The 27,229-nt window shown below is 40.7% G+C and overlaps 1 protein-coding gene across 2 annotated transcripts in view; it reads right to left on the reverse strand.

Moving 5' to 3' along the window:
- Positions 1–27,229, reverse strand: part of PIK3C2G (phosphatidylinositol-4-phosphate 3-kinase catalytic subunit type 2 gamma) — a 190,635-nt gene that overhangs the window by 6,187 nt on the left and 157,219 nt on the right. For both annotated transcript variants that reach the window (XM_019288624.3, XM_010404187.4), the window contains exons 31-33: positions 23,747–23,822; positions 16,504–16,598; positions 1,541–1,666 (exon numbers count right to left, since the gene is read on the reverse strand). In XM_019288624.3, coding sequence (XP_019144169.2) covers positions 1,541–1,666; positions 16,504–16,598; positions 23,747–23,822 — 297 coding nt within the window. The remainder of the gene's footprint in view (positions 1–1,540; positions 1,667–16,503; positions 16,599–23,746; positions 23,823–27,229) is intronic.

The following is a 27,229-nucleotide window of genomic DNA, read 5'->3' on the forward strand; positions in this document are numbered from 1 at the left end:
GAGAAATATTAGAACTCCAGGACTGGGAAACTAGGAGATAAGCACTCAGACTCTGCTGACTAACCTAAGCTTCATCATATCTTATCTATGAAACAGGGTGGAGTGGTAATATTTTCCATGCCTTCTACTTTATAGCCTGCTGAAAGAGCATTTGTAAATTGCTTTGAGATCTTTAGGAGATTTGTTACATGCAATAATTATAATCTCCAATCCCACCTACTGTTTCAATCTCATCTGCCCTTACAAACGAACACAGTTTATACCACTTCCCATTCCGCCGTAAATGTTTCTCCATACAAATGTTTCCTTTCACCCCAGAGGCATGAGCACTTCAGTGGTGTGTGAAATAATCATATATAGCTGTGAACTGATGGCATTTTAACATGAGTAGAACCTGGCTATTTATTCTTGTGTTATCATTTAGGACAGTGACAACCAATTTTCAAATGTTAATTTGAATAACAGCATCCATTCAATTAATACTTTTCATGGTATTGTGCATTTCTGCCTTGAGAACTGCCTGGGTTATGGTGCAATGATGCTTGGTCTCATTTGGCTAATGTGTAACTGTGGTTATGGGTTAAGACAGAGCACTGTGACAAATTCAACTGCTTTCCTGAAGAGAGGGACATAAAAGACACTGTTTCACTTCCGAGATAGATGCAAAGCAGACACGTGTCCCCATTTGTGGTTCAGCTTATGATACATTCCTGCTTTTTCATCATTCTCATTGCAAGAGCTCTAAAAACGCTGTATTGTTACTTTATTCCAAGAGTGGGCAAAGCAAATCAAACAATTTTCACCTGCGTGGGTTGTGGGTGACCTGCTGGGAAGCAGCTCTGTGGAGAGGGACCTGGGGGTCCTGGTGGACTACAGCGTGTCCATGAGCCAGCAGTATGTCCTTGTGGCCAAGAAAGGATCCTGGGGTGCATTAGGAAAAGCACTGACAGCAGGTTGAGGGAGGTGATCCTGCCTCTCTACTCAGCTAGTGAGGCACATCTGGAGTGCTGTGTCCAGTTCTGGGCTCAACTGATCAGGAAAACCAGGGAACCACTGGAGTGAGTCCAGTGAAGGGCTATGGAGGTCATGAGGGGACTGGAGCATCTCTCTCATGAGGAAAAGCTGAGTGAGCTGGGCCTGTTCATCCTGGAAAAGAGATAGCTGAGAGGGGACCTCATCCATGTCTGTCAGTGTCTGCAGGAAGGGGTCCACGGGATGTACCAGGCTCTGCTCTGTGGGGTCCAGCAACAGGACAAGAGCCAACAGGAGAAACTGATGCCCAGGAAGTTTCACCTCAACATGAGGAAGAACTTTCCTGTGCAGTGACTGAGCACTGAACAAATTGTCCAGAGAGGCTGTGGAGTCTCCCTCACTGGTGATATCCCAGAACCATCTGGACACAATCCTGTGCCTTGTGCTCTGGGATGGCCCTGCTGGAGCAGGGAGGTGGGACCAGATGACCACGGTGGGCCCTTCCAGCCTGACCCATTCTGTAATTCCATGAAACAAGAAATGGTGGAAGAAAGTGAACGATACTCACAAGTTCATTGTAAGTAGGGTCAGAGCCTTTTGGAGCTGTTCTTGTTTTCCTTCGACTGACCTCATAAGGATCTGGCAGAAGATAAAATTCAGCGTGTGCACTTGGGGCAGAGCCATCTGGGAGGCGCTGGAATACAAGAAGGTCATAAATATGAATGTCCATGTTCTAGCAAAGAAAACAAATAAAAAGTACAAAATGAAATCTGGGCTTTTAGCAGACACAGAAACATGTTACATTCTCAGTATTCTCTGGGCTAAATTGCAGTGCTTGCGGAATAACAAGAATTATTAGAATTCAGCTTAAAATGGAATCAGGAAAATAAAAATTAATACAAAGAAAAGGTAAAATTGTCTATCTTTAATATTTTTCATTCTGATGGAAAAACCCTTAAGCCTCAATCTACCCTTACTCATCTTAATCTGATACAAAGTCCAGCCCTTCCACTCTCCAGACCAATGCATAGAAACTGGATTTTAGACAGTAAGCTCCTATTGATTTTAACCCCTAAATATCGGTGCTGATATTGGGGAGAACTGTTTCGAAGGGTGTTTCATAAAGCATATTACTATAGAAGAGTCAGGAGCATTTCCTGCAGCAATATGGGCAGAACAGGATTCTTATAGCAGCCTTTCCAATCTCACCCATCACACAGCTGCAATCTCTCTTTAATTTTCCAGTTCAGGTTACTGAACGATATTCCAGATATTCCATCTTATATGGTAGCCACTCGAGATCAGAGAAAATCTATTAACCAGGCTCAGTCATCAGCCAGTGCTGGTGGGTGGAGAATTTTTTGATAACTTCTGAGGAGCTGCAAAGTAATTCCTAAAGCAGCATTACAATTACTCAGAAAACACATTGTATTACTTGAGGCTTCAAAAGAATACACAAGAAACATAATAATGAAAAACTATGGAGCAGGCATCCTGCCAGCACATATCACTTAATGCTTGGCTTATAATTAAGCACAAACCCTTGTGGTGGTTACACAGTACACAATCAGAAATCACAAAATGGGGCGTATCAAAATATCAGTAATTTTAATCATATAATCAACATTTTAGATAGGAAGTTTACCTGCCATCTCCCAGGCAATCCAGTGACAGGATGCAAATAAGAATACCGGCAAAAAGAAGAGATCTTAAAACATTTGGAACCAATGAATCCAAAGGATTATACAGGCACTTGCATTTATATCTCCCATTTTTAATTTTACACCTGGCTCAGAATGAAGTAATTTTTCAGATTTTGATTATTCACAGTATGTGCCTGGAAATATGGGGCTTTCTACAGCATTATCAACAACATATCCCTGGGATAGAAGAAACTGCTGTCTCCTAGCAATAAATAACTTCTCTATTGGGCAGGAAAACAGTGCTTGTGTGAACAACAACCAGTTCTTGCACTGCAAACCTCTGGTTTTTGTTATCTGAAATGATCCTTCAAGGGAAATGATGCGGTCAACTGCAAAGCTCATTACTGCTATCATTAACACCATACAGCATCAAAGGATGCCCCACTCAAACCATTACATATTGTCAGCACTACGGGAGTGATTAATATTTCTATTGCTAAGTTCCCCAAAGTACATCTGATTTAAAATACCCATGGGATTTAGATAGATGGGATTCAATGGTCAACATAAGAGAGCCATTAAAGGGCAATGGAGCTAATGGGTATTTTCCTAGGTCAGGGTGCCACATTGTTAATGCAGGATTTATAAGTTACACTGTCCATTTGAAAGCCCATCTCTGCTGATCTAGGACTGTACTAAAACTTCAATTGAGGAGTACAAGTAACAGTAAATTGAACAGCTCTTAAAAATCAGGAGAGAGAATGAAATGCAGCCTTGAGTTCCAGTCCAAGAAACCAGGATCCTAAGTGTAATCAAGCTCTTCCCTTCTCAATGAATAGGTAAACATCACTGTAACTTGAAGGTCAACTGATTTTAGTTGTTTCAGACAAAGAAAGGAACCAGGGGGAGGTGACAGGCTCCAAAGGTAGTGTGGCTGCACCTGTCCCGTCCTACTGCCCCTCTGAGCTGCCCAGGCAGGACCAGGCATTGTCACAACTGCTGCGCCTCACTGAGCACCTCAAGCAGCAAAGGCACAGATCATGGAGCGTTATCTGAACTGGAAACAGGCTCAGCCTGACATTTAACTGCCAGGGGAAGAATCCAAGCTGGTTGCTGTGTGATTGTTCAACAGGACAGGGTGTCCAGAAGCAGATGTGATTAATTGAAAAGAAGTCAGGTGAAATTGTCACTATGCCTTTGAGCTGCTCTTTGTCATGTTACCTTGCCTTCGGCCAACTAACCTTCCTCTGTCAGCTGATTCCACCCAAAATTCAAGAAAGGCACTTTGCAGCAGTGTTTTGGCTATATGAGATGGACTGAAAACTACTTCCTCACTATCCCTCTGAATGTAGCTAAATACATGTTGAAAGAGGTGAGTGGGAGGAGAGGGTCAAGAGAGAAAATTAAAAAAGAGAATATTTTAGTGATTCAGATGGGAAAACTCAAGGACAGAGCATTTACTTTGGGATATTTCAGAACTAAAATGAAGCCACTTTTCATGAATAGTAGCAATCAGCAGTCAGACTGTTAGAGGTAATTTGATGTGCAGCCACCTGAATTCCAAGTAGACATTGTAGTTCTGATTGTTGGTTTTTTCTCCCCCACTTTACAGGTGACATTTTCCCCCTTCATTCTCCCTTCCCGAGGAAAGGCAAACAGGCCACTCCAAATGCCACTATTGTCCCAATTCTCCATCTGCAGTGGCACTGTTATGCCATCAAACAATCAGAAAAGCTTCAGCTGAGCACTCTTCCAGCCGGATCACGTTCCAGCTGCCCTCCCCTGACTCCTGACATGACACAATCCATCTAATGAAGGACTTCAACTGTGAAAAAGACTCTGCCCTGCCACGCACTAATAATTCAAAACTACAAATTAAGAGCAGGTATAAACCAGCCCCAGCCTTACAAGAGCAGAGTATGGGGAGCTCATATGATGAGTTTATGCTGGTTTCTCTTTTGATTGGCACAAGAGCTGAATTTTTTTTCTTGTGAAGAGCCTGCTTCACCATAGGATTTCTTGCAATGGAAAGAGCTGTACTTTGCTAGATGCTTCCTAGCAGGAACAAGGAGTGATCATGGCAGTTTGACTATAATAGTCCAAAACCAAGAGTGGGATTAACATGGCAAAAATATCTTTTTAAATCATAAGTAGGTGGAATTTGAAGTAAACTGTTTTATTAAGACAACTGACATAGCAGGCAAAAAACCCCCCAAGTTTTGGGTAAACTAGTCCTTTCCCAGTGTTTCATATCTGAGTTGAGCACTGAAACAAAGGAGAATGGAGAATAAAGGAAAAATGGAGGAAACAGAAATATTTTTCTTACTAAAGATTATGACATCTGTCATATTACAGTATAACATTTAGTAAGAAACCCCCCATGATTGTCCTTTCACTTCTAAGTCAGACTGCACTGGCTTATTTATAAATTTAGGTAAACATGAGGAATACCTGACCAAAACCACAGAATCCCAGAGGGGGTCAGGCTGGAAGGGACCATGGTGGTCATCTGGTCCCTCCTCCCTGCTCCAGTAGGGTCATCCCAGAGCACATGGCACAGCATTGCATCCAGATGGTTCTGGAATATCTCCAGTGAGGGAGACTCCACAGCCTCTCTGGGCAATCTGTTCAGTGTGTGGTCACCCACACAGTAAAGAAATTCTTCCTCATATTCAGGTGGAATTTCTCTTTTTGCACCAAAGAGTGTCTGTTCTGGTGAGTTCATTATAAAAACAGAGTAAAATTTCTAGCAGGCTTATGAGTAGTTCTGAAATCCAGCAAACCCCCTATTTGGTGTCATTAAAGGATAAAAAAAATCACTGATTTCTGTCCATAGTCCAGGCCAGAGGGAAAATCAAAGGGTACCTTGGGAATGCCATTTTGCACTCTACTCTGCAAAACCTTTATAGCTTGAATGCACTTGTGATCAAGAAAACAGAAAAAGCCTAAAGTTTTAGATTGAATTCTGTTTGTGTTTAATTCTGTAGTCATTTCCTTAACCCAAAAATAAAGGATTTTTACTTCCTTCAGAAGAAGTTATTCCCAATTTAAATTACTGTCTTAAATCTTTTATTGTGTTTGCTTGCAAATAAATCCAAGCTATAAAAATCTGTAAGGCCGTAAAGGTATAAAACCAAGCTCCCAACAGAAACGCCACAGGTTCCCTTGATATGCTTAGGGACAAAAAACCCATAAAATCCCCCAGTGATTTTGATCTGCCAATAAAAAAATTTGAATTTAGAAACTGACTCAAATTGAATTTAGAAACTGACTCTATTTGCTTTCTTCAAGTACAACCAAGTGATGACTGAACTATTTTCTCAGAGAATGACCAGCCTACTTGACCTTGATAATGACGGATGTTTTTAAGGAACTCATTTACAACCGCCTGTATTTATGTTAAAAACAGAATTTACCTTGGAAATGTTACTTTCTTCTAAAGTCAGGCAGAAGGTGATGAAAATATTTAAGAACGAGGGGGAATGAGGGAGAGAAAATAATATTCTGGATTTACTTCCTTCCACATCTCTAATTCAATACTGAAAACCTAAAATACACAGACTGTATCTGTTATGACTGTGTTCCATTTCCATTCCAGTTTTATATTCCAAAACTAAGAAAAGTTGATATTTGTTTACAGAAACCCACACAGATAGGTTACCTCCTGTGTAACTTAATTTAAAATATAGTAGCTATAGCTGGGAAATAATGGATGAATTAAATTAATTTTTCCACAAGAAATATGTTATCCTAATGACTTTTCTCCCCTGATCATTACTAATGATCCACAACTCTCCTAACACAAGGACTCTTTGTTAGCATTACTATAGGCATAAGTACTGTAAAATCTGCCATATATTCAACTACTTAGTGATCTAGCATCCAATATTAATATTGGGTCATACTCATAAGAATTTTAAGGAAAGCTTTATGATTTTTAAAATATGTATTTTAAGGATAATTTATTGTAAAACTTTTTAAAACTCATGTCTTCCTAAGAAACATAAAATTTTCTTTTTAGGTGACTTTTGCCTCAAATTTAAATCATGTCATCAGTTTTTGTTAGTGTTAGACATGCAGATCACTTTTTGTCCTAGAGTGGGACAGATTGATGGCTCCTGAACATTTGATAGTTCCAGCTGCTGTTCTCTTTTTCCCATTTTTCATTTTCAACAATTTTGACAGTAAAAACTAATGATCAACTAACTTATATTAACTAATGACATCTTTCCTCCTCTATAAGTAAGTACTTTTCTTCCCTCCAAAATTAATTTCCTCTACATTTTTAAATTGCAGTTTCTCTCTCCCTTTTCTCCAATAATAATAAAAAAAAGATATCCAGGTTTTAGAAAGACTCCCATTTCAGCTACTGCCCCCAAATAAAAATAATTCACTTTCTCCAGTACTTCTCTTAGTCTTCCTATGCTTTACTATCCTTATGTTCTTCTCTTACATACACTGCTGTGAGAATTTATCTACGTAGTGAAGAAAGGACTACAAAATATTCCTTAATTTTTGATATTGAGATATCCATACACCTTTCAAAAGCAAACCACTGTACTAAGTGGTTAGGAAAAACCTTCAACAAAACAAAACGTCTATGTATTATGTGTAGACATTACATGGATTTGGTTATTATCCAATAAAGGAGGATTAGAAAAAAATCCACAGAAGAAATCATCCTTGCACTGTTGTAACCTTTGTAAATTACTGGCTGCCTCTAGACTAAATTAAAACTAGTAAGGAATGTGGAAGAGCCATCACTGCTGCTGTTTCTCACTTCCTCCGAGTCCCTGTGTAACTTAGCAGAGGAAGGCTAAACCCTGTCTTTCAAAGCTGCAGCTTAATTAGCAAACACAGCCTCTGCCTTAAGAAAAAGAGAACATCCTCTGGGCTACTTCTAAGAGTAGCTAAGAAATTAGTATTACAAAGCAAGGGGTTCCTTCAAAAGCAGATTAATGATATATAAACTTCAGGAAAAATGGGATTGCTGTGTGAATGGGTGGTTGTGTTGTTGCTTCCTAAATCCAAATGCAGCATCGAAGACCCTTCCGAGTTCTTCCTTTGAGCTCTGCACATCCCAAAGCATGAACACCTCCATTCTACACTGCCACTGAGCTTTTCATTTTCCTCTCACAAAATATCTCCAAATTGCTTCAAAGAAAATTAAAAATAAAATCCCATTTGCAGTAATTAAATAATAACTACAAAAGAAGATAATCCACTCTATCACTACAGTGCACCCTGCATTGTCTGCTGCTGGCAAGACAAAACAGGAAAGCAACTGGCCAAAAGTGATAGCACAAATATGGTATTTCTTTTCCCCAAACAACGTCTTTTTTCACCTAAAACTTGAAGATATTTAACTGCTTCTCCTCAACAGCAGTTTTATTATATTATATTTTCTGATCCCAGTTGTTTTGGGTCATCTGGTTACATACATAAAGACAAAAGATGCACTGACAGAGATCACTGCCGTGGAGGTCAGTGGCAAAGCAACCAAAGAAGAAATTGCATTTATCTCAAGTTAATGCAGGGAAATAAAAGTATTTTGCTGTCAGGGAAATTCTGGAAAGCATTTTTCTGAGCAGGCATTTTCTACCTTTCAGAAATCTGGCAGTGTCCGTGGAGAGAGCCTCCAGATGGCTTTGTCATTTACCATGCTAAAAATGCAAAGATGCTCTATCCACATTATTGATGTGAATATCCAAATATAGCTTATGTCCAATACCTTCAGCATCCTCATCAACCTGCCTGCAGCAGAGTAGCCAGGACTGGAGCAGCCTGGCTGTAACAGCTGGTTATGCAGCATTCCTGAGGGGGACAACTGTGCTGGCAAAATAGGGTAAGAACTGTCCTGAGACACAAAATTTCTAAAGAGTGAACCAACAGCCAACAATTTCCAAGGTGTCCTGACTGTCAAATGGGAAAAAAATAACCCTATCAAGGAGGGAGACCAGCAAGAGATTCACTCTGTCATATTGTGGACATCTCCTGGCTGGGCTTGGTTGAATTGCCCCCACATTGGTGCCTGGCCCCAGCTGAGACAGATCCTGATTCTTCGTGCCACCACCAGTGAAAAAAGGTGTGTATGGAGCTGGAAATAGGACTTTATGGGAAAATGGTCTGTTCTGGAGTGGTCACTGGAGGTCAGGCAAGATAATTCATGATATTCAAAATATCCATGATCAGGCAGTTGATCCATGACAATGCGATGGAATTGTGATTCCAGCGTATCACATATGTAAGCATCTTGGTTTCAAACTGATACCAAGGCACAGAGACAGTGGGACTTTCAAAAGGAACAGGAATTATTTGTTAAATATTTAAAAAACCCAAATTTGTGATTTCTTTTTTTTCCTAAGGAGAAAGTTCTGGAAAACAGACTGGTTCCCAAAAGACTCAGGGCTTTTTAAGAATTATGCAAAATGCTTCTCACCTGCTTCAGTCATTAAGAGGAAAGCCCATCTATCTCTGCTTAAATGAAGTAAATAAAATGAAAGCTAGGATACCCAGGAGGTCACAAGGGTTTCTCTCCCAAGCCTTTATTTCTACAGTGCTCTGAAACCAGAAAGTTGAAGAAATGCACAGGAGATAAGGACAGACACAATCCCAAATGGAACGGGGAAGAGTCCATACAACCACAGTCTGTAACTGTCATGTAAAACAGGCTCCTGCCTTTTACAGACCATCAGCAGCAGGCAAGGAGGGCTAGAATTTAGCTCCATCAAGCAATGACACAACTTTGTGTGTGTTTATTGCTGTTTCTGAGCAAGCAACAAAGAAAAAGACATCATAGGATGGGTTGTGTCTGTACCCAGCCCACTCAGCGCTTAGCTCCAGCTCCCGAGCTCTGACAAACCTCTGACCCCTCACCAATGCTCAGGACTCGATTACTGTGTGCTCCATACTGCACCATGTGGGCATAAAAAAGTTACCAAGGCTGAAAAAATAATATAAAGTGGTAGTGGGAATGTATTGAATTAATGTACAACTCCCAGTAAAAGATTTGAGCAAGAATCACATAGAAGTTTTTTTTTCTGAAAGAAAAGGTAACATGTTTAGATTTCTGAACCACTTGCTGCATTACTATCTTTAAGTTAATTAACTCCCCTAGGGATTTTTCTGCATAGATGAGAGAAATCAAGGTTTAGTCGTGCTTTAAAACTGTATTATCCTGTCGATAAGCAATGCTGGTGCAGGGTGTAGAACACAGAGTGTAGATTTCATGAACAAGTCTCTGAAGCTTTTCAGAATTACCACCAAGCCCATAAAGAAACTAAATTCCATTGCTTTCAACCCTGTATTATTGTGTTTGGAATACTTCATTTTCAGATGGATATTTAGTCACAGAGTCTATGACACTGGCTGAGATAAGAATGATCTTGTTTTGACTCTTAGAAACATAGATAACAGAATTTCTTCTTTTGAATAAAGTACAAAGGAGAACAAATACTTTAGACAAATCCCCATTTCACTTTCCTTTTGAAATCACTCAGGATTAAGAGCATTGCTGCCTGTTAGAGGGCATGAAAGAAAATTAGACTTTGAGAAAAGAAACACAAGCAAAAGCTGTTGCTCTGTTTCTACCTTTTTGTCACATACAAATTCTTATCTCTCCTTGCCTGGGCTGAGACAGTAAGTGAATATAAAAATGTGTAAAGAAACAATGAGACTGTGATCTGCATCTTCTTTCTGCACTATTTTTCTTCTCAATTTCTTAATTAGCTACAAAAGTCTGTATATGCCTATTTTTAAGTTCTCCAACCGTACAATCTCCCTTTACTTTTCTTTCAATTATTCTGCATCATGCCATCTCCCTGTGTATGAAAGCACTTCATTATATGAGGTGTGAAATTTCTGCTCCTTAATTAGCTCTCATTACTTCTACTTAATGCTCTTGCTCAACGTTCTAAATAATTCCTCTTGAACCTTCCTGTCTTCTCCCTTAAATATTTGCACAACTGACTCGTGTCCTTGTTAGTCTGTTCTTAACTAAGTTTTAGTAACAATAAATCACTCCTGAAGAATCAATCACTCCCCAGCAACCCTACTGAGAATTGTTCTTTGAACTTGTACTCTAGTTAAAAAAACATCCTGAGAGAAATAGTTTACTACGAGAGCCTTATAAAGATGAACTACTTCATTTCTGTCCCATAGCACCAGCATCTGGCCTTTCTCATTGGCATCTCTTGTAGCAACCTCATGTCTTACCATGTGCTTGTTTTATCTTCTCATTACTGTGGGATATAGATCTCTCCCTCCCCGAGGAAATATTTTTCATTTTTCCAACCTGGTTGTAGGGTTCTGGAAATTACTTTCATTCTCTTGATCTTGTTCTGCCTGAACTATTATTTTTAATGTTTTCTTCATTTGCAACCAGTGGCAAATTTCATTTTTGTTCCCCTTCATCTCCCAGATCACTCATATTATTAAACAGAGCTCACTGTTTGTGGTTGTTTTGTTTTGTTTTGTTTTGTTTTTCCTTATTCAACACATATCAACTATGTAGGGAATTACTTATTTAAAAATGAGCAGTTAGAATTTAGAGCTGAGCCAGTACTGTGGTTGTGACAGATTAAAGGGTTTAACAAGAAGTAATAACACAACTTTCTGTACAACATATTTGTCAAACACCTTTCATAACAAATATGTTTGAATCCAACAGTAATCCCTGTGCCACAAGAACAGACCTCATCTCTTTCCAATTTAAACTACTGTTGAGTTGTAGTACCCTTTGTTTAGAGGTGTTCAGCTAATTTTCAGTCTAAAGGAGAACATAGTTTATCTGAGCTAATTTCCTTTCACTTTAAAAGTAAAAGAATTTTCTATGAATATAAAACTAAATCCAAATTCTTTATAAGCTAGAGTTAGTACAAAAGCTTTCTTCCCATGGCTTTTTATTTTGTTTTTTTTTGTGCCAGTCTAAGGAGAACTTCATCTGAATGTGTTACCTCCCTGCATCAGCCAAGCTAGTGATTTAGTTCTGTCTCTGATACTCTCTGGACAACTTTGTTCAACTCAAAGTCATTTTTTTTCCACTTGTTTTCCATCCCTGCCTTGCCTACCTGTGCACCTCCATTCCAATCCCTGTTGGCTGATCCATGGGCTGCAGTAAGGAAAGCAGCACACATTCATAATATTCTGAAAGGATAATGTGGCTTTTTATTTCACTGGCAGGCACTGCCTTGTTGGCAGGTAGTATATATTTTCCATTTAAATCTATATAATGATAGTCATAAAGTGTAAAAGTTAGTGAGCCCATGAGAGGAATGATGGGAACCAACTAAGACTGAGCAAAGACCCCCAACCCTTTCCCAGCTCAAGCTGAGACAAAACCCAGCAAAGGAAGCAGAGCATCTACCTCTCCTGTAGGTGGGAACATCCCTATAGCCGTGTGCTGCAGGCTTAGATTTCATCCCCTTGGATTTGGGAAACATTGGCTCCCACCTTTCTTCCCAGCACATTTAAACCATCGCATCTCACAAACATTTTTGGAAGCAATTTGTACTCACATGGTGTAGGACACGGAATGGAAAGAGGCTGGATGTCTGTGCAAGCCTAAAGCTGATTACTGATTCGTCACCCACATATCAGCTATCCCAGAATCATTAATCACCGGGAGTGGTACATGACAGCTTCAGAGCTTTTATAAAAGGAAAGCTGGAAGTACTTTTGCAAAGAACTGTAGGAGTTTATTTTTCTTCCAGCAAATTTTCCCCCTGTAAAATCGGTTCTGAATTCATCGCCCACGCACGCTTTCCTGAATTCTAGTAACATCTTACATTTATTGGCATGAGGTTCAGGATAACTTGGCTTTGTTTCTCCTCCCCTCTACCCCTGAGGAGTTACTCTGTCCACAAGAAGTAATGGGCAAAAATGTTTAGCGGTCAGGATTGAAAGTTTAGCTGCTTATCTAGGAAAACAGGGCATGCCTGAAGTCATGGCAATGAAGTCAGTGGAAAAGCAGCCTCCCTCCTGAGCCAGTGCTGAACCACTGTTCCCTTTGCTTCTCCATGAAGCAGGCAAGGAAATATGTTAGAAACCCTTTTCTGGATGTCAGCAATGGCTATTCCTGTTGCTTCTGGTATTTTTTTGAGGAGTGAGCAAGCCCAGCAGTGCATGAGTAGGTAGCCTGGCTGTTTCTGGCTGTGTGGAACTAAACCAGACCATAGGCAGCTCTGTGTGAGACCTGCTGGACTCTCGATATCCCCTGCCCTCTGTGTTAGCTAACATAGGTGAACAGAGCTGGACTTGAACATTTCAAGTTCAAAACCTACAAGCATTTCAATTTTCACAAATCCACCTTCACACCTGTGCAAGGTGCATTTTTAAGGCAGAGCAGCATTCTCCCTGTGCTCCTGTTCCTGCCTACTGCTGCTTTTCTGGGTATTGTGCTGCCACAATTGGCCTATTCTTGTTCTAAGGTAACAAATCCTTTCAGAGGCCAAAGTAAGTCTCCCCTGGGGCTCCTTTATATTCCTCCTAAGACCACTTAGTGCACTTTGCCAGATACTGCACGATTGTCTTTATAGAATAAGCCTGCCCTGTCTCACCTCTCCATCTGCCATATCCTCCAGAGGCAAACTCTCCAGGCCTCTAAGGTTTTCACCCCTACAAAATGCTTTCTTCTACCCCAGCCTCACCTTATTAAGGCAATATTGCCTGTAGTCCCTCTGCATAAAGTGCCCAGTGTTGCACTGCCTTCATTTGAGAGGAGGGAGCAATGCCCCAACAGGCTGACTTCAAGTTATGTAATATACACGATTGGAAAATTGCATTTTATTGGCATCATGGCTTTTGTATATTTGAAAACTGAATTTAAAGTCATTTTCCTCAGCAATCATGGTAATGCCATTCAAATCATAAGCAGAAGCAGTGAGCCACCTGACTTACAGAATCCCAGGATTCAAGTGAAACTATGAATTGCTGAGGGAAATCTTGAGACTGAAACATTTTTAGTATCTTATAAATATCTGTTTAAAAGAACTTGTCTTCATTGTGCACCCACAGCCTTAAACTGTAGGCAAACATTAACAACCAGGCTTAACATCTCTGTGTTCAAACAGTTTCCTTGGCTGCAAGTATTTCCTTAGTGAAAGAATACAGCTTTTTCTTTACAGAAGGTTAGATTAGATTAATGGTCCTTTCCAGCCACAAAATCCATAAGGCTGTTCTCTGTTCTTTGTCTTTGCTGAATTTTTGATAGAGTTTTCTTCAAGCAGGACTGGCATTTTTAACACAACTGAAATGTTGCAGTGGTGAGGGAGAGGACACTGAAGCTGATCTAGGGATGAGATCTGTACATCTGCAGCAAATCAGGCACGTGTGGATGCATCAGATCCAAAGGGCCTGCGCTGTGGAGTCCACGCATGCACCCACGTTAGACAGTCCTCTGCTAAGTCTGCACCTCACCAGTGCTCTCTCCACTGCTGCAGCATTTTTTCTCTATGACACCCCGCAGGAATGGGGAAATCTCCTTCAGGAAAAATTCCTGCAAAGTTGTAGCACTGCAGTCTTTTGGCTTCCTCCTTTAAAGAACCAGTGTGACACCTGTGAGTGGCTATAAAAAATACCAGCTCCTTAGGGAGTCTCTTGTGCATTGTATATCAATATAGGATTTGCACAGCAGGCTCTAGATCTCCTATTAAAACTCCTAGAAGTAAACCCACACAAATACTAAATCATATTTATTTACGTGGATCAAAAGTCTCTATCACAATTCCTGTCAGTTCTGTGAAGCTACATTTGGGATTAATTTGGCCTACTACAATTATTTTCACATCTGAACACATCATAAAATCTCTTTATAGAGATAAATTAAATAGGGAAGAGCAGAACAAAAATTATTTACTATAAATTATGAAATAAAACAAGATAGCAAAGTAATCTCTGCACAGATGAACCACTAAAATATAATTAGTGAGACTCTGCAAAAGACTGAGTATACCTGAAATAGCTTTAACATGTCTTGAATAAGATATGATCTTGGCATACTTTTAAAATTGCTGTTCAGCTCAACCAAAAAAAAAGAAGAGGAAAGGAAGGGGAAAAGAAAAGAGAGCATATCAGAAAGATTGATTTATATGACTGGGAAGCTGAGAAGATTAATAATGGGGTAAAGAACCTTCCTTATATAGGTTACTGGTCTGAAGGCGGTCCAGTATCACAATACCCTGAAGCACTACTATTTCATATTTCAGGTCAGGTGACAACGGATGGATGGCCAGGTGGAAGGAAGGAATTGGAAGCCCAGGATTTCAAAATATGATTGCTTAAGTTAGGCTGCCAAAACAATGACCTTATTTTCAAGTTGTGAATCATTGTTAGTCTTGCTGAATGGGGCTTCTACCACTTCTCTGCAAACTGACTAAGATGGATTTAAGTTACCTACTTTCAAAAGAAACACAGTAATTTCAAGTTGTACTGTCCGTAATGAAGTAAACCAAACCCTGGATTTTATGTTTGCACTACACAGCTATCTATGCTGTAATTTACTTTCATTTAATTAGATGGCTGGAACTTCCTAAGAACACAGTTAGGAGACTACACACTTCAAATGATGGAAAGAAGGAGAAAAAAAGACTAATTCCAATACCTGCAAATCGTTTATGTGCATCTCCACACCACCTGCTTGAACTCTTAATGACATCATCAGCATGGCAATCACTTAAATATGCCTCTCCCACCAATTAGAACTTTCTCAGAAGTTTATCAAAGTCACTTAGATTTAAAAAGCTCAACAGAAAATATAAAGAAGGTCTTGTGTTACATCCTGAAGGTAAAGTTTGTATAAATTGGACCTGTCAGCAGAGGCTGATCTCACCTGTCAAAGTGGCACACAGGACACAGAAAGCAAGTCTCAGGACAGAGATGTATTGAGTGCCATAGACCAGAATGGAGATGCTTGAATTGCAAATGAGAAGCTGGAGTGGCCAGCAGAGAACAGTCAGAGCTATGTAAGCCTCATGTGCCTCATAATTAATTAATCAGCCTCATTTTATTACTGGCTGGTGCTCACATAAGCCCCTCAGTTTGGCCCCTTTTAGGAAAAGGGATTGCAATCCAGTTTGGGATGGAAGTGGCATGGAGTACGCACTGAGAACTCACAATTGTTAATAAATGCTCTAATCCCCTAGCTAAACAAATAAAGGCTCTCTTGCCACAGCCATAACTTGAGACATGAGCCATGGAAATTCAGGAGCACATCTAGGCATGGAATTCATTATGCAGCAGCCCACACGCTCCTGCAGTGACAGATCGCACAGAGCCCCAACTCCATCTCTGGAGTCACCCTCAGCAGCCAATTCCACCGGCCTTGTGCTGCAGGAGCACTGCCAGCTTCCCCTCCCATAGCCTGGCTCCAGGAACGCTCAACATTTACCTCTCAGCCTCCTGACAGTGTGTTACAAAGCTGAGCAGCACACCTCCAAACGACACTGCTCCTTAAAATATACCACTGCTCCCTCTGCTGAGCTCTTCCCTCTTCATAGACAGTCATGCTGGACTAGACAGAAATGTCTGGATAATCAATCCATAGTGCCAGGCTGACATGCTGCAAAAAGTCATGCTACTGCATGATGCCTTATGCCTGACTGCAATCAAAATGTGTCAGCTGAGAGGGCCAAAACAGTATCAAAACTGGTTTTCTTGGAAAAGGCCATTAGCAGCCATTAAGGAAATCCAGCTTCTGTATCTGTCTCACACCTGTAACCATATTGAGTGAGCTCAAAGGAAAAAAGCAATTGTTAAATCATGACTGAACAGCACTGTCATTACTTTGAGCTGAAATTAGTTATCCCAGAAAGGCTGTTTGAAGATTAATGTTTTCACAGTGCTCTGCAAATGCAAGAACTTACGAGTTTTACATTCTGATAAAAATACTCACGATGTTCCTCATGTGTTTCAGCATTATTGTCAGACGGGTGTTCTCGTAGGATATGACCAATTGTACTCCAGGCATGTGGCCAGTTGACTGAGGACCTAAAAAAGGCCACACAGTTTGATTTTTTAGGTAACAGCTTAGAGGAAGTAGATCTGTAAAATATAGAAGTACACATTAACTAACATATAAAAACCTGCTGTGTGCTTAAACCAGGGACGAAATTAAAAACATGGATAAGGAGTGTGATGGAAGAAAGTGGTCTGACATGCAGTGCTCCTTTTCTTTCCTGTTTGTTAACTGCCAGTGAGATTTTCTGTTTACTAATTGCCATCAATCTGAAATTCAGTGGGAAATTTATGCTTGAGTGACAAATAATTGGGGTGTTTTTTTTGGCAGTCACTGATGACACTATTCACTATTGTTGCAGTTCTCCTGCCTGGTTAAAACACTGGATTTTTTTTTTCTCAGTTCCCAAGAGAAAGAACAAAAAGGAAAGAAGGAAAAAAGAACAAGTTTCCTGACCAGTTCCAAAACAAATAAGAGAAACAACCCCACATATAAATTTTCCCTTCCTCATTCTGTATTTTTCTGTTCCAGGCTGGTTTTCATGCAACCCATTGCTTTCATAGATTTTTCTACTAAGATGCACTTAAAGTGTCTGATTCAATTCCCACTGAAAAAAACATTTTTCATTTTCCAGGCAAGAAGAATCAGTCTCATAATGTGGAAGAAATGACTAAGCAAATCCTGTTCCATCTCTCTGCTGGGGGCACTGAGCCCGCTGTTCTCACTGCCAAAAGGGTGTGTCCTTTAAGCTGGGTAAGTAATGTGGTTTACCTGCCCCTGCAGAGACAGCAAAGAAACACACAGAGAAAAGATGCCTTTTACCACAGTAAACCAGGTGATGGTGAGCACAAACTCTCCTCACTATCTATCTGACATCCTTATTTTGCAGTGTTTCACCTGAGCAGTGGGTCAGGAGCTGGACTTGAGCCATTTTGCATCACCTGCTCACCATCAAAGACAGCCCAGACACTGCCTGCGTGAAAGTTGCCTGGTTTTACTCAGGCAAACAGGGCTTCATTTAATTAGACCAAAGATGTATTACAACCACTAAGATACCTGAAAAAGTAAGGACTCAGTCCTGACCTAAGCTTACAACAAAACAAGGATGTCTCATGAGCTGGGCTCTGCCCTCTCGCCTCCCATTAGAGAGGAAGCTGAGCTTGAGATCTCGGACAGAGAAGTCCTGCTCTCCTTCCTGCACCCTGAGATCTGCCACTGACACACCGGCCCTAAACCCATGGCAGGGTGACATAACAACACAAGACAAGACAATAGAGTGGTAATTAATTCTTTAAATAGAAACACATCTTCTGAGAAGCAGGAGCAATGGGCAAGGATGAGAATGACAGAACAGCCATCACGCAGCAGGGTTATGCGCTACTACAGGAGGTTTTAGGCAGTATCACAACTGTTCTTGGTAGCAGGAGAGTTCCCATGTGTCCCTTTCAGCCTCAGAAGACACCTGGGCACTCCCTGTCTCACTCTTGCCCTCTCCTCCCCACACGTGCCCCAGAGCTCTTACAGGCAGGGTTGTAGGAGGAAGAAATCCAACTCCCTCTGCTCAGGCTTTCCTCTGTTGCTCAGCAGAGGAGGCAGCACAGGGGATGCTATAATGAATAAGCCACGTTGGGTGTATTTTTCTGAAGAAACCAAATGTGTAACCTCTGGAGTGAAGACACTAAAATAACTGCCAAGCAGACACAATGACAGTGCTGTCATGTACTGCTGACAGCCAGAGAGCCAGTGTAATTGCCATTTCTCCTAAGGAAGGGAACTCAAATGAATTAGAAATAACACTGTGTTTACACGCAACTGCCATAATATAATTTTTCCAGGCAGCTTGGATACCAACACTACTGAGTTTATGATGTTTGGAACGGAATTTCAGAATATGAATCCATCTCTAATTTCTCCCCTTTAGAGACTACAAAAATACATTTTTAATCACATCCTAATTAGAGAAGGGCCTGAAACACTCTTGAAGAATTGAAATCTCAGGAAGAAATCACTAAGCTGGGACTTAGAAGACTGAGTAGCAGTTCTTCATTTGTTATTCTCCCTTATGAACTTTGACAAATCACTTGGCAAGACTGTACCTTATTTCATTTCTTGTGGTATGCAAATAGGAACAGGGAGGGACAGGGGACGAAAACTCTGTGAACCAGACAATGCTGAGTTTTTTCCAGGGTAAGAAGAAGCCCATAAAATTCAATTCCTCTTTTTTTTTTCATGCAAAACCACTTTACCTTTCGTTTTTTAAAGCTGTGAGTCCTTTTGCCTTGAATTTGCAACAGGAAATGTAGAATTCTAGACTATTACACACCGTGTAACACAAGGGCAGCTCTGTTTTAACATAAGGGCACAATTCACTTGTGGGGCTCTGTTAATTTGGTGAATTGCAGTGAGTCATCATGAGTGGTTTAGCAAGAGCAACAGATTTCAGAGGTTAAATTACGTCATCAGAATCCAGCTGCTCACTGTGCCTTCCCTTTCCTACCAGCGCTACCTGTGCCTTTTTTTTCATTAATTTTTAAAGTGTGGTGCTTATATCCAGTGAAGGAATTTCTCTGTGGGAGTTGTTTTTGTTTTTTTTTTCCTTGAAAGTAAGAAATGTAAATAAGTTTCTAACAAAAAAAAAAAAAAAAAAAAAAAAAAAAGGAAGGAAGGGAAAATGCATTTCTAATTCAATATGCAAAATGAGGTCTGAAACACACACTATGGGCATGAATATTACTAAAATATTAGCTCTTACTAAGCGATAAATTAAGTACTAATGGAAAAAAAAATAAAAGGAAGGGAAATAAAAAGTAACAGAGCGTGGGAAATCTGATAAACATGGAAGAGACCTCTATTGCTTATATTTCACAATAAAACCCAGTTACTGTTAGCTACACTCAGCTGGTACATTTTTGGTTTTCCCACACTCTGTGCTAGATCATAGCCTCTTTGAAGTCCAGGTGATTTTAGCTTCAAATGATAATAGAATACACGTCCAATAATTACTTCCAATCTATCCAGCTTGGGCAGATGGACTTGCGCTCAGGCTCTGCATTTTTGCAAAGTGTCATGCTCTGCTTGCAGCTCATTTTAGACAAGGACCAAGTGCTGTTCTGTTGCAGGTACAAGACAAACGTGCTCTGGCTACGGCTGAAGCAAGAGTTCCCCCCAGGGATGGCTTCTTCACTCACTGGTGTCGATGCAAAAGCTGTCAAATACCAAATGAGGACCCTGGAGCACTTGTAGGTTTTTCCTATCTGATTTGTGTCATGTATCCCAGGCGTGGAAGTCAGCCACCAATGCTACTACAGAAAACCCCAAACACAGTGCCAGGTCATAATCTCTTATCAAGGAACATAAACATGAGAAAACGGTGGGTCCTTTTGTCTTTTCAAACCAAGAAATGAAGGCAATTAGCATTCGGATTTCTACTGAAGGTGGAATGCTCGTCACAGTAGTCAAGTATGCAGTTCTTTGCTTCATCTAGATGGTCTTTTCTGGCACGCTGGAGAACTACCACCTCCATGTTCTACCATTTGTACAACTTTTTCCTTAGCAGCATCTTAAAACAAGCTCTGCACAACATTTACACTGTGCACAACATTTGAGAAATACCAATGGTGAGGAAGATGCTACTGACAAAATCAATAGGGAAACTGTAATTTAATAACACATTGCATTTCACATGCGGACTGCAAAGCAATGTGAGGAAACTAATTAACTAAGCGTCAGCCCACTGCCATCAGGGAGCTCAGTATTATTCTGTATTCTGCACTCTCAGGTTTTTCTTAGACCTTTCTTCTTGGTGACAGCCTGTTTTGACATCTGGCATCAAAGAGCACTGGAACCCGTTTGGTGTTCCAGGGCTGGGGTTGAATGCCCCAAGCCAACCATCTGCCTGCTTTAGTTACAGCCTCTAAAGTATCTGACTTCGTACAGTCAGCTCTAAATACACCGACTGTCTCAGTGCCTTAGTCCTCCAAGCCAACCAGAGCTGCTTATGGGTAAATGTGACTAAATCAGGAAGGCAACTTGTGGCAAAAGCTTCACATCAAGAGTGAGCAGCTTCAGAAGATCAAAACATTATGGGACGTGAGCAAGAGAGCCTTATTCTCCCCAGGGACTACTTGTGGTTCTGCACGGAGGGGAATACCATAATACAATCTTCCTGGAAACCTGGATCTCCCTTCAGAAGGACACAGAACCTGTTCCCCTACTGCACCTCAAGGACAGAGGCTCATATAAACACATGGAGCACTAATTAAACATGCCAGAACTGGGGCTGGGCTGTACAGTGTTCTAGTCCATAGCAGAACCCAAACAGTCAGAATTATTAATACTTTCAGGAGATATAAACTCGAGAGAAGGAAAATAAACAAGCTAGATATAAAAATATTTTTGATGATTTTTCTTTCTTCCTTCCTTTTTTAAAGAGCCTTTATAAAAGTCTGATTGTGAAATCATTCCTGATATCTGCTCTCACTGCCTTGTAGCGAGCTTGGTATAATGAAATGCTGACAATATTCAGGATAATTCAGAATTCACCTCACTGGGAGTACTGATTCAGTATTCATGTCAAGTAAATTTAACACTGATTTCTAATCTTTCTATTGCTGGGAGCAGAGTACAAATTCATAAATTTTAATACTTATTTTACTTTAGTAAGTGTAATTACCTACAACATTTATAAATTAAAGCAGTGTAAGAGAAAGATCCTGGTTTGATCAAAATTCATAACCTGATCCTATTGGGCATTAACCTTATTTCGTATTGATCCTAACAAAGAGACAGATGATTTTTTTGCTTGAGAGAGAATTTACCAGATCCATGGAAAGCTACAGGCCATAAACTTGAGTTATTTCTCAAAACAGACAAATATTAAGACCCCTACAACCTCAGAAAGCAATGAAATTTGTGGGGGGAAAATGTACTTTTTTTTCATGGCAACCACCTCTTTCCAGCAGGCTCAGTGAACTTAACTCCTCCCCAGACTGACTATGGCATTACTGCAGAGTTTACCTTCAAACCAAGAGTGTTTCTGGGCACCCTCAGCCAGCAAGAACCTCCAGGGCCACTCCTGGTTTACTACCTGGCACCTTGGCATGACCGGACACCTCCTGCCTTAGCTGGACTGGTGTCTCCCCTGGATGCCAGCAGTGTGCAGAATGCCATGGAACAAAGACTTCAGCGAGCTCACTGGGGCATGGCAGCAGCCTAACTCCAAAGACGAGGTGAAGAGTCGAAAAACATCTCTGCAATACGTATGTTTCAATGTGTTTCTCAAGTGGGCAATTAGCACATGCATGGCAGATCTCCTGAGAGCTGAGCTCACCTGCTTCCACAGCTCACCCTGAGTGGTGCGGTATCCAGAGCAACTCAGCCCAGGATTCTTGTTCTCTGTTTGTACCAGGTCTGAACTCACTGTTTGGACCTTTTGTGCTACTGCTAGTTTAGCAGTTAAATGATAGTGATCAATTTTCTAGGCTAAAGAGAGCTGCTTTTGTTTGTGGTTTGGGTTTCGGTTGTTATTCTCCCCTGTGTTAAACAAAGGTTTTGCCTTAAGTCTAGAAGTGAAGGACCCAAACTTTAAAAGGAGGAGTTCTTGAAAAGGAAAAAATGAATCCCCCTGTAACCTCACTGCTCAAGGCCAGAGACACATTAATCTTCCCTGACCATGTTGTGACCCTCACCACCACTAACTAAATAGTGAGGAGCAGATTGGGTTACCTGTCACACAGCTTTCATCAAACACCCACTAACCACATTTTTGCTTCTGTTTCTTCATTCTCTTCCTTGATTTTGCTGCCACTGACAACAAAAATAGATGGCTCATCCTTCAGACTATACTGGCTCAGGACACCACTGCAGGAATTATGATGTTGCAAGTTCTTTCTCAATTTTATTATAGATTCATTTTATGATTTTGCATAAAACTTTTACACCCAGATTCTCTGTAATAATTAGGCACCTGAATATTAGTGACATATAAAAATTATTCTGGGACTTTAACTGCCTTGTGCCTCAGCTCGCTCTCACATCTGTATCTTTGCTTAAAGGCACCTACAGAGAGGCAGACCATGGACCCATACTGCACATGCCTAACACTTAGGACATCTTTGCATTATCTCCTTGATCCTTTGTAAAAGTTAGAGCAACCATTAGTAATTTTCAATAGTCATAATGGGTTTAATATGATAATGGCATGCCTAATCAAATAAACTCTGCACAGGGAGAGACTTCCAAAGGCAGAGAAGCCAGAATGGGATTTATTTTGTCTGATGGATTAAAAGAAATGGTCCCAGCAAAAGAGATAATGAAACCTCTGTCTGCAGAGAGATTAAATTAACTTAATGGACACTCAAATTAAATATGCAGAGATACAATCCTTTCTGAAATGTGGAAAACTGATGATCTTGGAAACTGTCCTATCACTTGGAGCGCATAACAACCAGCTGAATTGTTGTGATGCAGAGTGCAGCTGCAGACACTTTCATAAGGTTTTATTTTGCCTAAAAACTGAGTACATAAGATTATTATCAGTGCAGAACTAAGGGAGTGGAAGACAATAAACATTCAGAGTTTACCTTTTATGGTTTATGCTTTTGAATCTGTAATGTCAGAAATTAGATTAAATTAGGTGCTGGACAGAAGGGGAAAATGGGTTAAGTATTTAGATAGGCTAAGGGAACAGTGCAGCATCTCATTTAGCAAGAAGTGAATTACCACAGTCATTAATAATGTATGCCTAAGCATTAACATAATGTTCTGTTATTTACCTGCTCCCCTCATTGTGAAAATTACTTTAGAAGTCACCCCTGATTTTCTTTGCTTGTGCGAGCACACATTGTGCTTTGTCATGACTCACATCCTTTCCTCCAAAATCTTTGAATATTTTGTTTTGTAAAACAAGAAATCTGCCACAGTTTGTGTAAATAAACTTTTGCTTTGCATATGAGCATGTTTATTCAAAAAGAAATGAAGCAAGGCTGAAGGGAATACGTCAAAGAGAAAGAAATCTACAGGTGACATTAGTAACACATTTTCAGAGACCTTGAGAAATCAGGAATTATTTGTTGGTATCCTTATATCCTAAAAACATCCAAACCATCTAAACACTTTATTGCATAATATTATCAAGGATTATAATTTCTCAGAAAAGAAATAAGATTGGTAATACACATACCTAAGGTCAGAGATGATGAATCTTCTGTCAAGGTATTTTTGGACCAATTGAGGAAGAAGCTGAGTACTAGCTCATTCTGAAAGAGAATACAAATACTGTCGGTAATATCATTTGTTGTGCTTTGTTCCTTGTATCATTCCCCTCCAAGAAGCTTGCTGGTAATTTTTTATTGCATATATTAGAGTTAGCAATGAAAGGGAGCTTTTCCCCCATGATCATGGGCAAGGAATCTGGGGAATGGCTTCTGCTCAGGCACTGGGAGGATGATGGTGCCCTTTAGCACTGTCTCAGGGATGCTGCATTGGTGCCTACCTGGCCCCTTTCTGTCAACACACTTCCAGACAGCAGCAAGCTGTGGGGGCCAGAGATTTGTGCTCTTGCTTGATCTCCAGTAGCTCAATATTTGCATTAGCAGCTGCAAGTACTTTGACAGAGCAGCCCATCTGTGAAACAAAAGCAGGAGCCCGTCTTTACTTTGAGCTGTGTAGTCAGCAGGAAACTTGCCCTTGGCACGGGACTGACCCCAAGTACCTGACCTCGTGTGTGCCTCCCCGAGGCTCAGATATTGTGCAAACCTCCCTCCCACGGCAGCTTAATGGACACTCACACTGAAAAGCTCCATACAAAGTTAAATCCTACCAGAAACCCACAGGGAGAGAAAGGCATGATCGTATTTCACCATCCTGTTTAAAAGAGTAATCCGCCTTATGTACTGCTATAACTTTTATTTTTATGTACTGACCTGTGCTGCTCTAGTGAACATATATAACAGGTAGTTACATTCAGCTGGAGAGAATTAAAACAATAAACCAAATCCCCAGATTTCAGTATTTTGCAAGGTAATAAAAACGTGAATTCTTAAATGGACTCTTATGAGCCTGAATCAAAGCTGGACAGTAATTGCATTTTATTAGCTTTTCATAAAGCCATATTTCAGAATGGCCACTCTTTAAGATGGTTAGGATTATTACATTCGTGCTGATGTTACTTGGACTGACACTGTAATGAATGGATAGAACAAGAGACTTTTCAGATTCCAGCATTAAAATATCACCATTGTTTTTTTCCAGCCAGAGGAAAATAACGCGTCTCTTATCAGCAAGATGTACTTCTTGTAGTATTTGTGTTGTTTCAATTTGACAAGTTGTAGCATAATTTGTGCAAGGAAAAAAGAAAAGGAAGAGGATAGTGACAAAAACAGCTAGAGAGGAGTTAACACGTGCTTACAGCATACAGCAGACAGAGGAACAGATGTGTATGTTCAGTGGAGAGATAAGATTTAGCAATCTGGATTTATTTTAACAGTTGCCTTTCATTTTTCACTCTACTGTTTGAAGTTTTTCCTCCCATACTGATATTTTCTTTAAAAGAAAAATCAGGGGAGGAAAAAAAAAAAAAGAAAAGAAAGAGAAACCAACATAATTGTTTTCCTTGAATTGAGTGATGGATCCTTAAGTTATTAGCAGTGGACTGCCAATACACCTGTCTGTACTGAGCATGAGTAATTATTCTCTCATCTGATGAAGACAGCTTACAGGGGAAAGCCCATACACCTGCCACAGCTTCCAGTAGCTTTAAACAGCTGAGTTATTCCCTAAGGAACCTTCACTCGCTCTTTCAGCACAAGTCCCAAGTGCAGGAAATCTCCAGGGCTGAGAGTATATTTTTGGCAGCCCGGCCTTTATTTGACAGCATGAAAATAAGCAGAGAAACTTAAGTAGCCCTATGAGTTCAAAGATCTTGAGAGAAGTAGGCAGGAGGTGGAAATAAAGATACACAAACTGACTTGAAAGAGAAAAAATTCCACACTGAGCAGCTTGGTGTTCTTTCTGCTTCCTCTCCACCTACTCTTTCTGCAACAAATGGAAATGCAGGAACCAAGAGGTTTGTAAACACGAGGTGCAAAGATGTTTCAGGCAATAATTCCAAAATCTCATTCTAAAGGAGCGAACACTGAAAAAAATGACTTTTGGTTTAAGTACAGAAGTGGAGCCATGCAGAACTTAGAGCAGGCATGAACAGGACAGGCATGAACCCTGCTGGTGCCACAGCTGATGGCAAAGCTTTCCTGGCCTGTGTGCCCATCATGCTCAATGGGTACCGAAGCCTGTGGGGAAGCAGCAAGGCTGATCCTGGCAGAAGGAATGCAAAAACCTGATGGAACAGATCATGTGGCAGGAGCAGATGCAGCAGGTTGTCCAGGGCAAAGTGCTTCAAAAGCAATGGGGGGGTGTCTCTTGGGTGTTTGTGGAGATAAGCATTTTGCTCACTGTTATTTAAAGGACAGCAATTTCCCCCTGACCTGTGCTAATCTGCCTGCTGCAGGACCCCACCACTTAGATTTCCACCAGAAAATGTGTAAGTACCTTATTAAGTTCCCCCTTTGTCAGCAGACCTCCAAAAAAACACACTGAACTTTTAGGTGATTCCTAAATCTATGAGACCTCCATCAGTTGGAGCCCAGTTCATGCGACTGAGGCACAGAATTAAGCCTGCACCTAGGTACACTGCTAAATAGAAACAGGTCTAGCAGAGCTTTGAACACATGCTTGAGCTGTTTTAAGGTGGAGAGAGTCCATTTCTAACCCAGCAATTTTTGTTACACAGAAGAGACTCTGGGTGGGAATCTCAGAGACCCTGTGATGGTCTTGGCAGAAAGGAAGGCACTGAGGATGACCACAAGTGCTCACTCACCCTTTTCCTCCTGGAATTCTTACCTTTAAATCGGCACGCAAAAATTCCCTAAAATACTGCACACTTAGGGATTCTTAGGAAATCCTCCTATCGTTTTATCTGTTCTTACCTAATAAGACAATAATCTTCAATAGGTAATTCTGATATTTTTGCAGGTCACTCAACATATTAGCCTGATCAGGAGCAAACAGGTATGTATGGTCAGTCTGGCTAGAACTCAGAGATATTTTTCAGCCATTAAATTCAAAAGGGACAAATTCCACCTTTACTTGCACTAGGATACAACCGAAATAAAATATTTCAGTGGCCTTGGGGGGCTGGCACAGCCCTGCATCACTGCAGCATGGTAGAATTTGTCTACTGCTCTCCTTCAGTGACTAACTAGAAAAGCACTCTGCAGTTTGTGAAACACAGCCAGATTTCAAGCCAGATTTAATTTCGATAGAAAGAAAAGCAGCCTCCCCTCCGCTTTCAGCTTTCTTTTCAGCTGTGCTAGAGTAGATTTGGGGTCAGAGAACACCCATGCGCCTGTTACACTTTAACAGGATGGAGAATCAGCAGGAAAGAAAGAAACCAGAAAAAGCTGACCTTGGTGCAGCTGCTGCGACTTCAGGAAAGGACAGAGGAAGAGAGAGGACTTTGAACTCTCCCCATTTTGGCTCTGCTGGATGCCTCACCGCAGGAATATGGGAGTGGTGGGAGTTCAAGGGACCCATGTACCCTGGGAGCACTTTGTACCCTCATGGTATGTACCCCATACAGGCATGTGGGGCTTTTTTCTCATCTCTG

Source organism: Corvus cornix, chromosome 1A, assembly GCF_000738735.6.
Source record: "Corvus cornix cornix isolate S_Up_H32 chromosome 1A, ASM73873v5, whole genome shotgun sequence".
Taxonomy (NCBI): domain Eukaryota; kingdom Metazoa; phylum Chordata; class Aves; order Passeriformes; family Corvidae; genus Corvus; species Corvus cornix.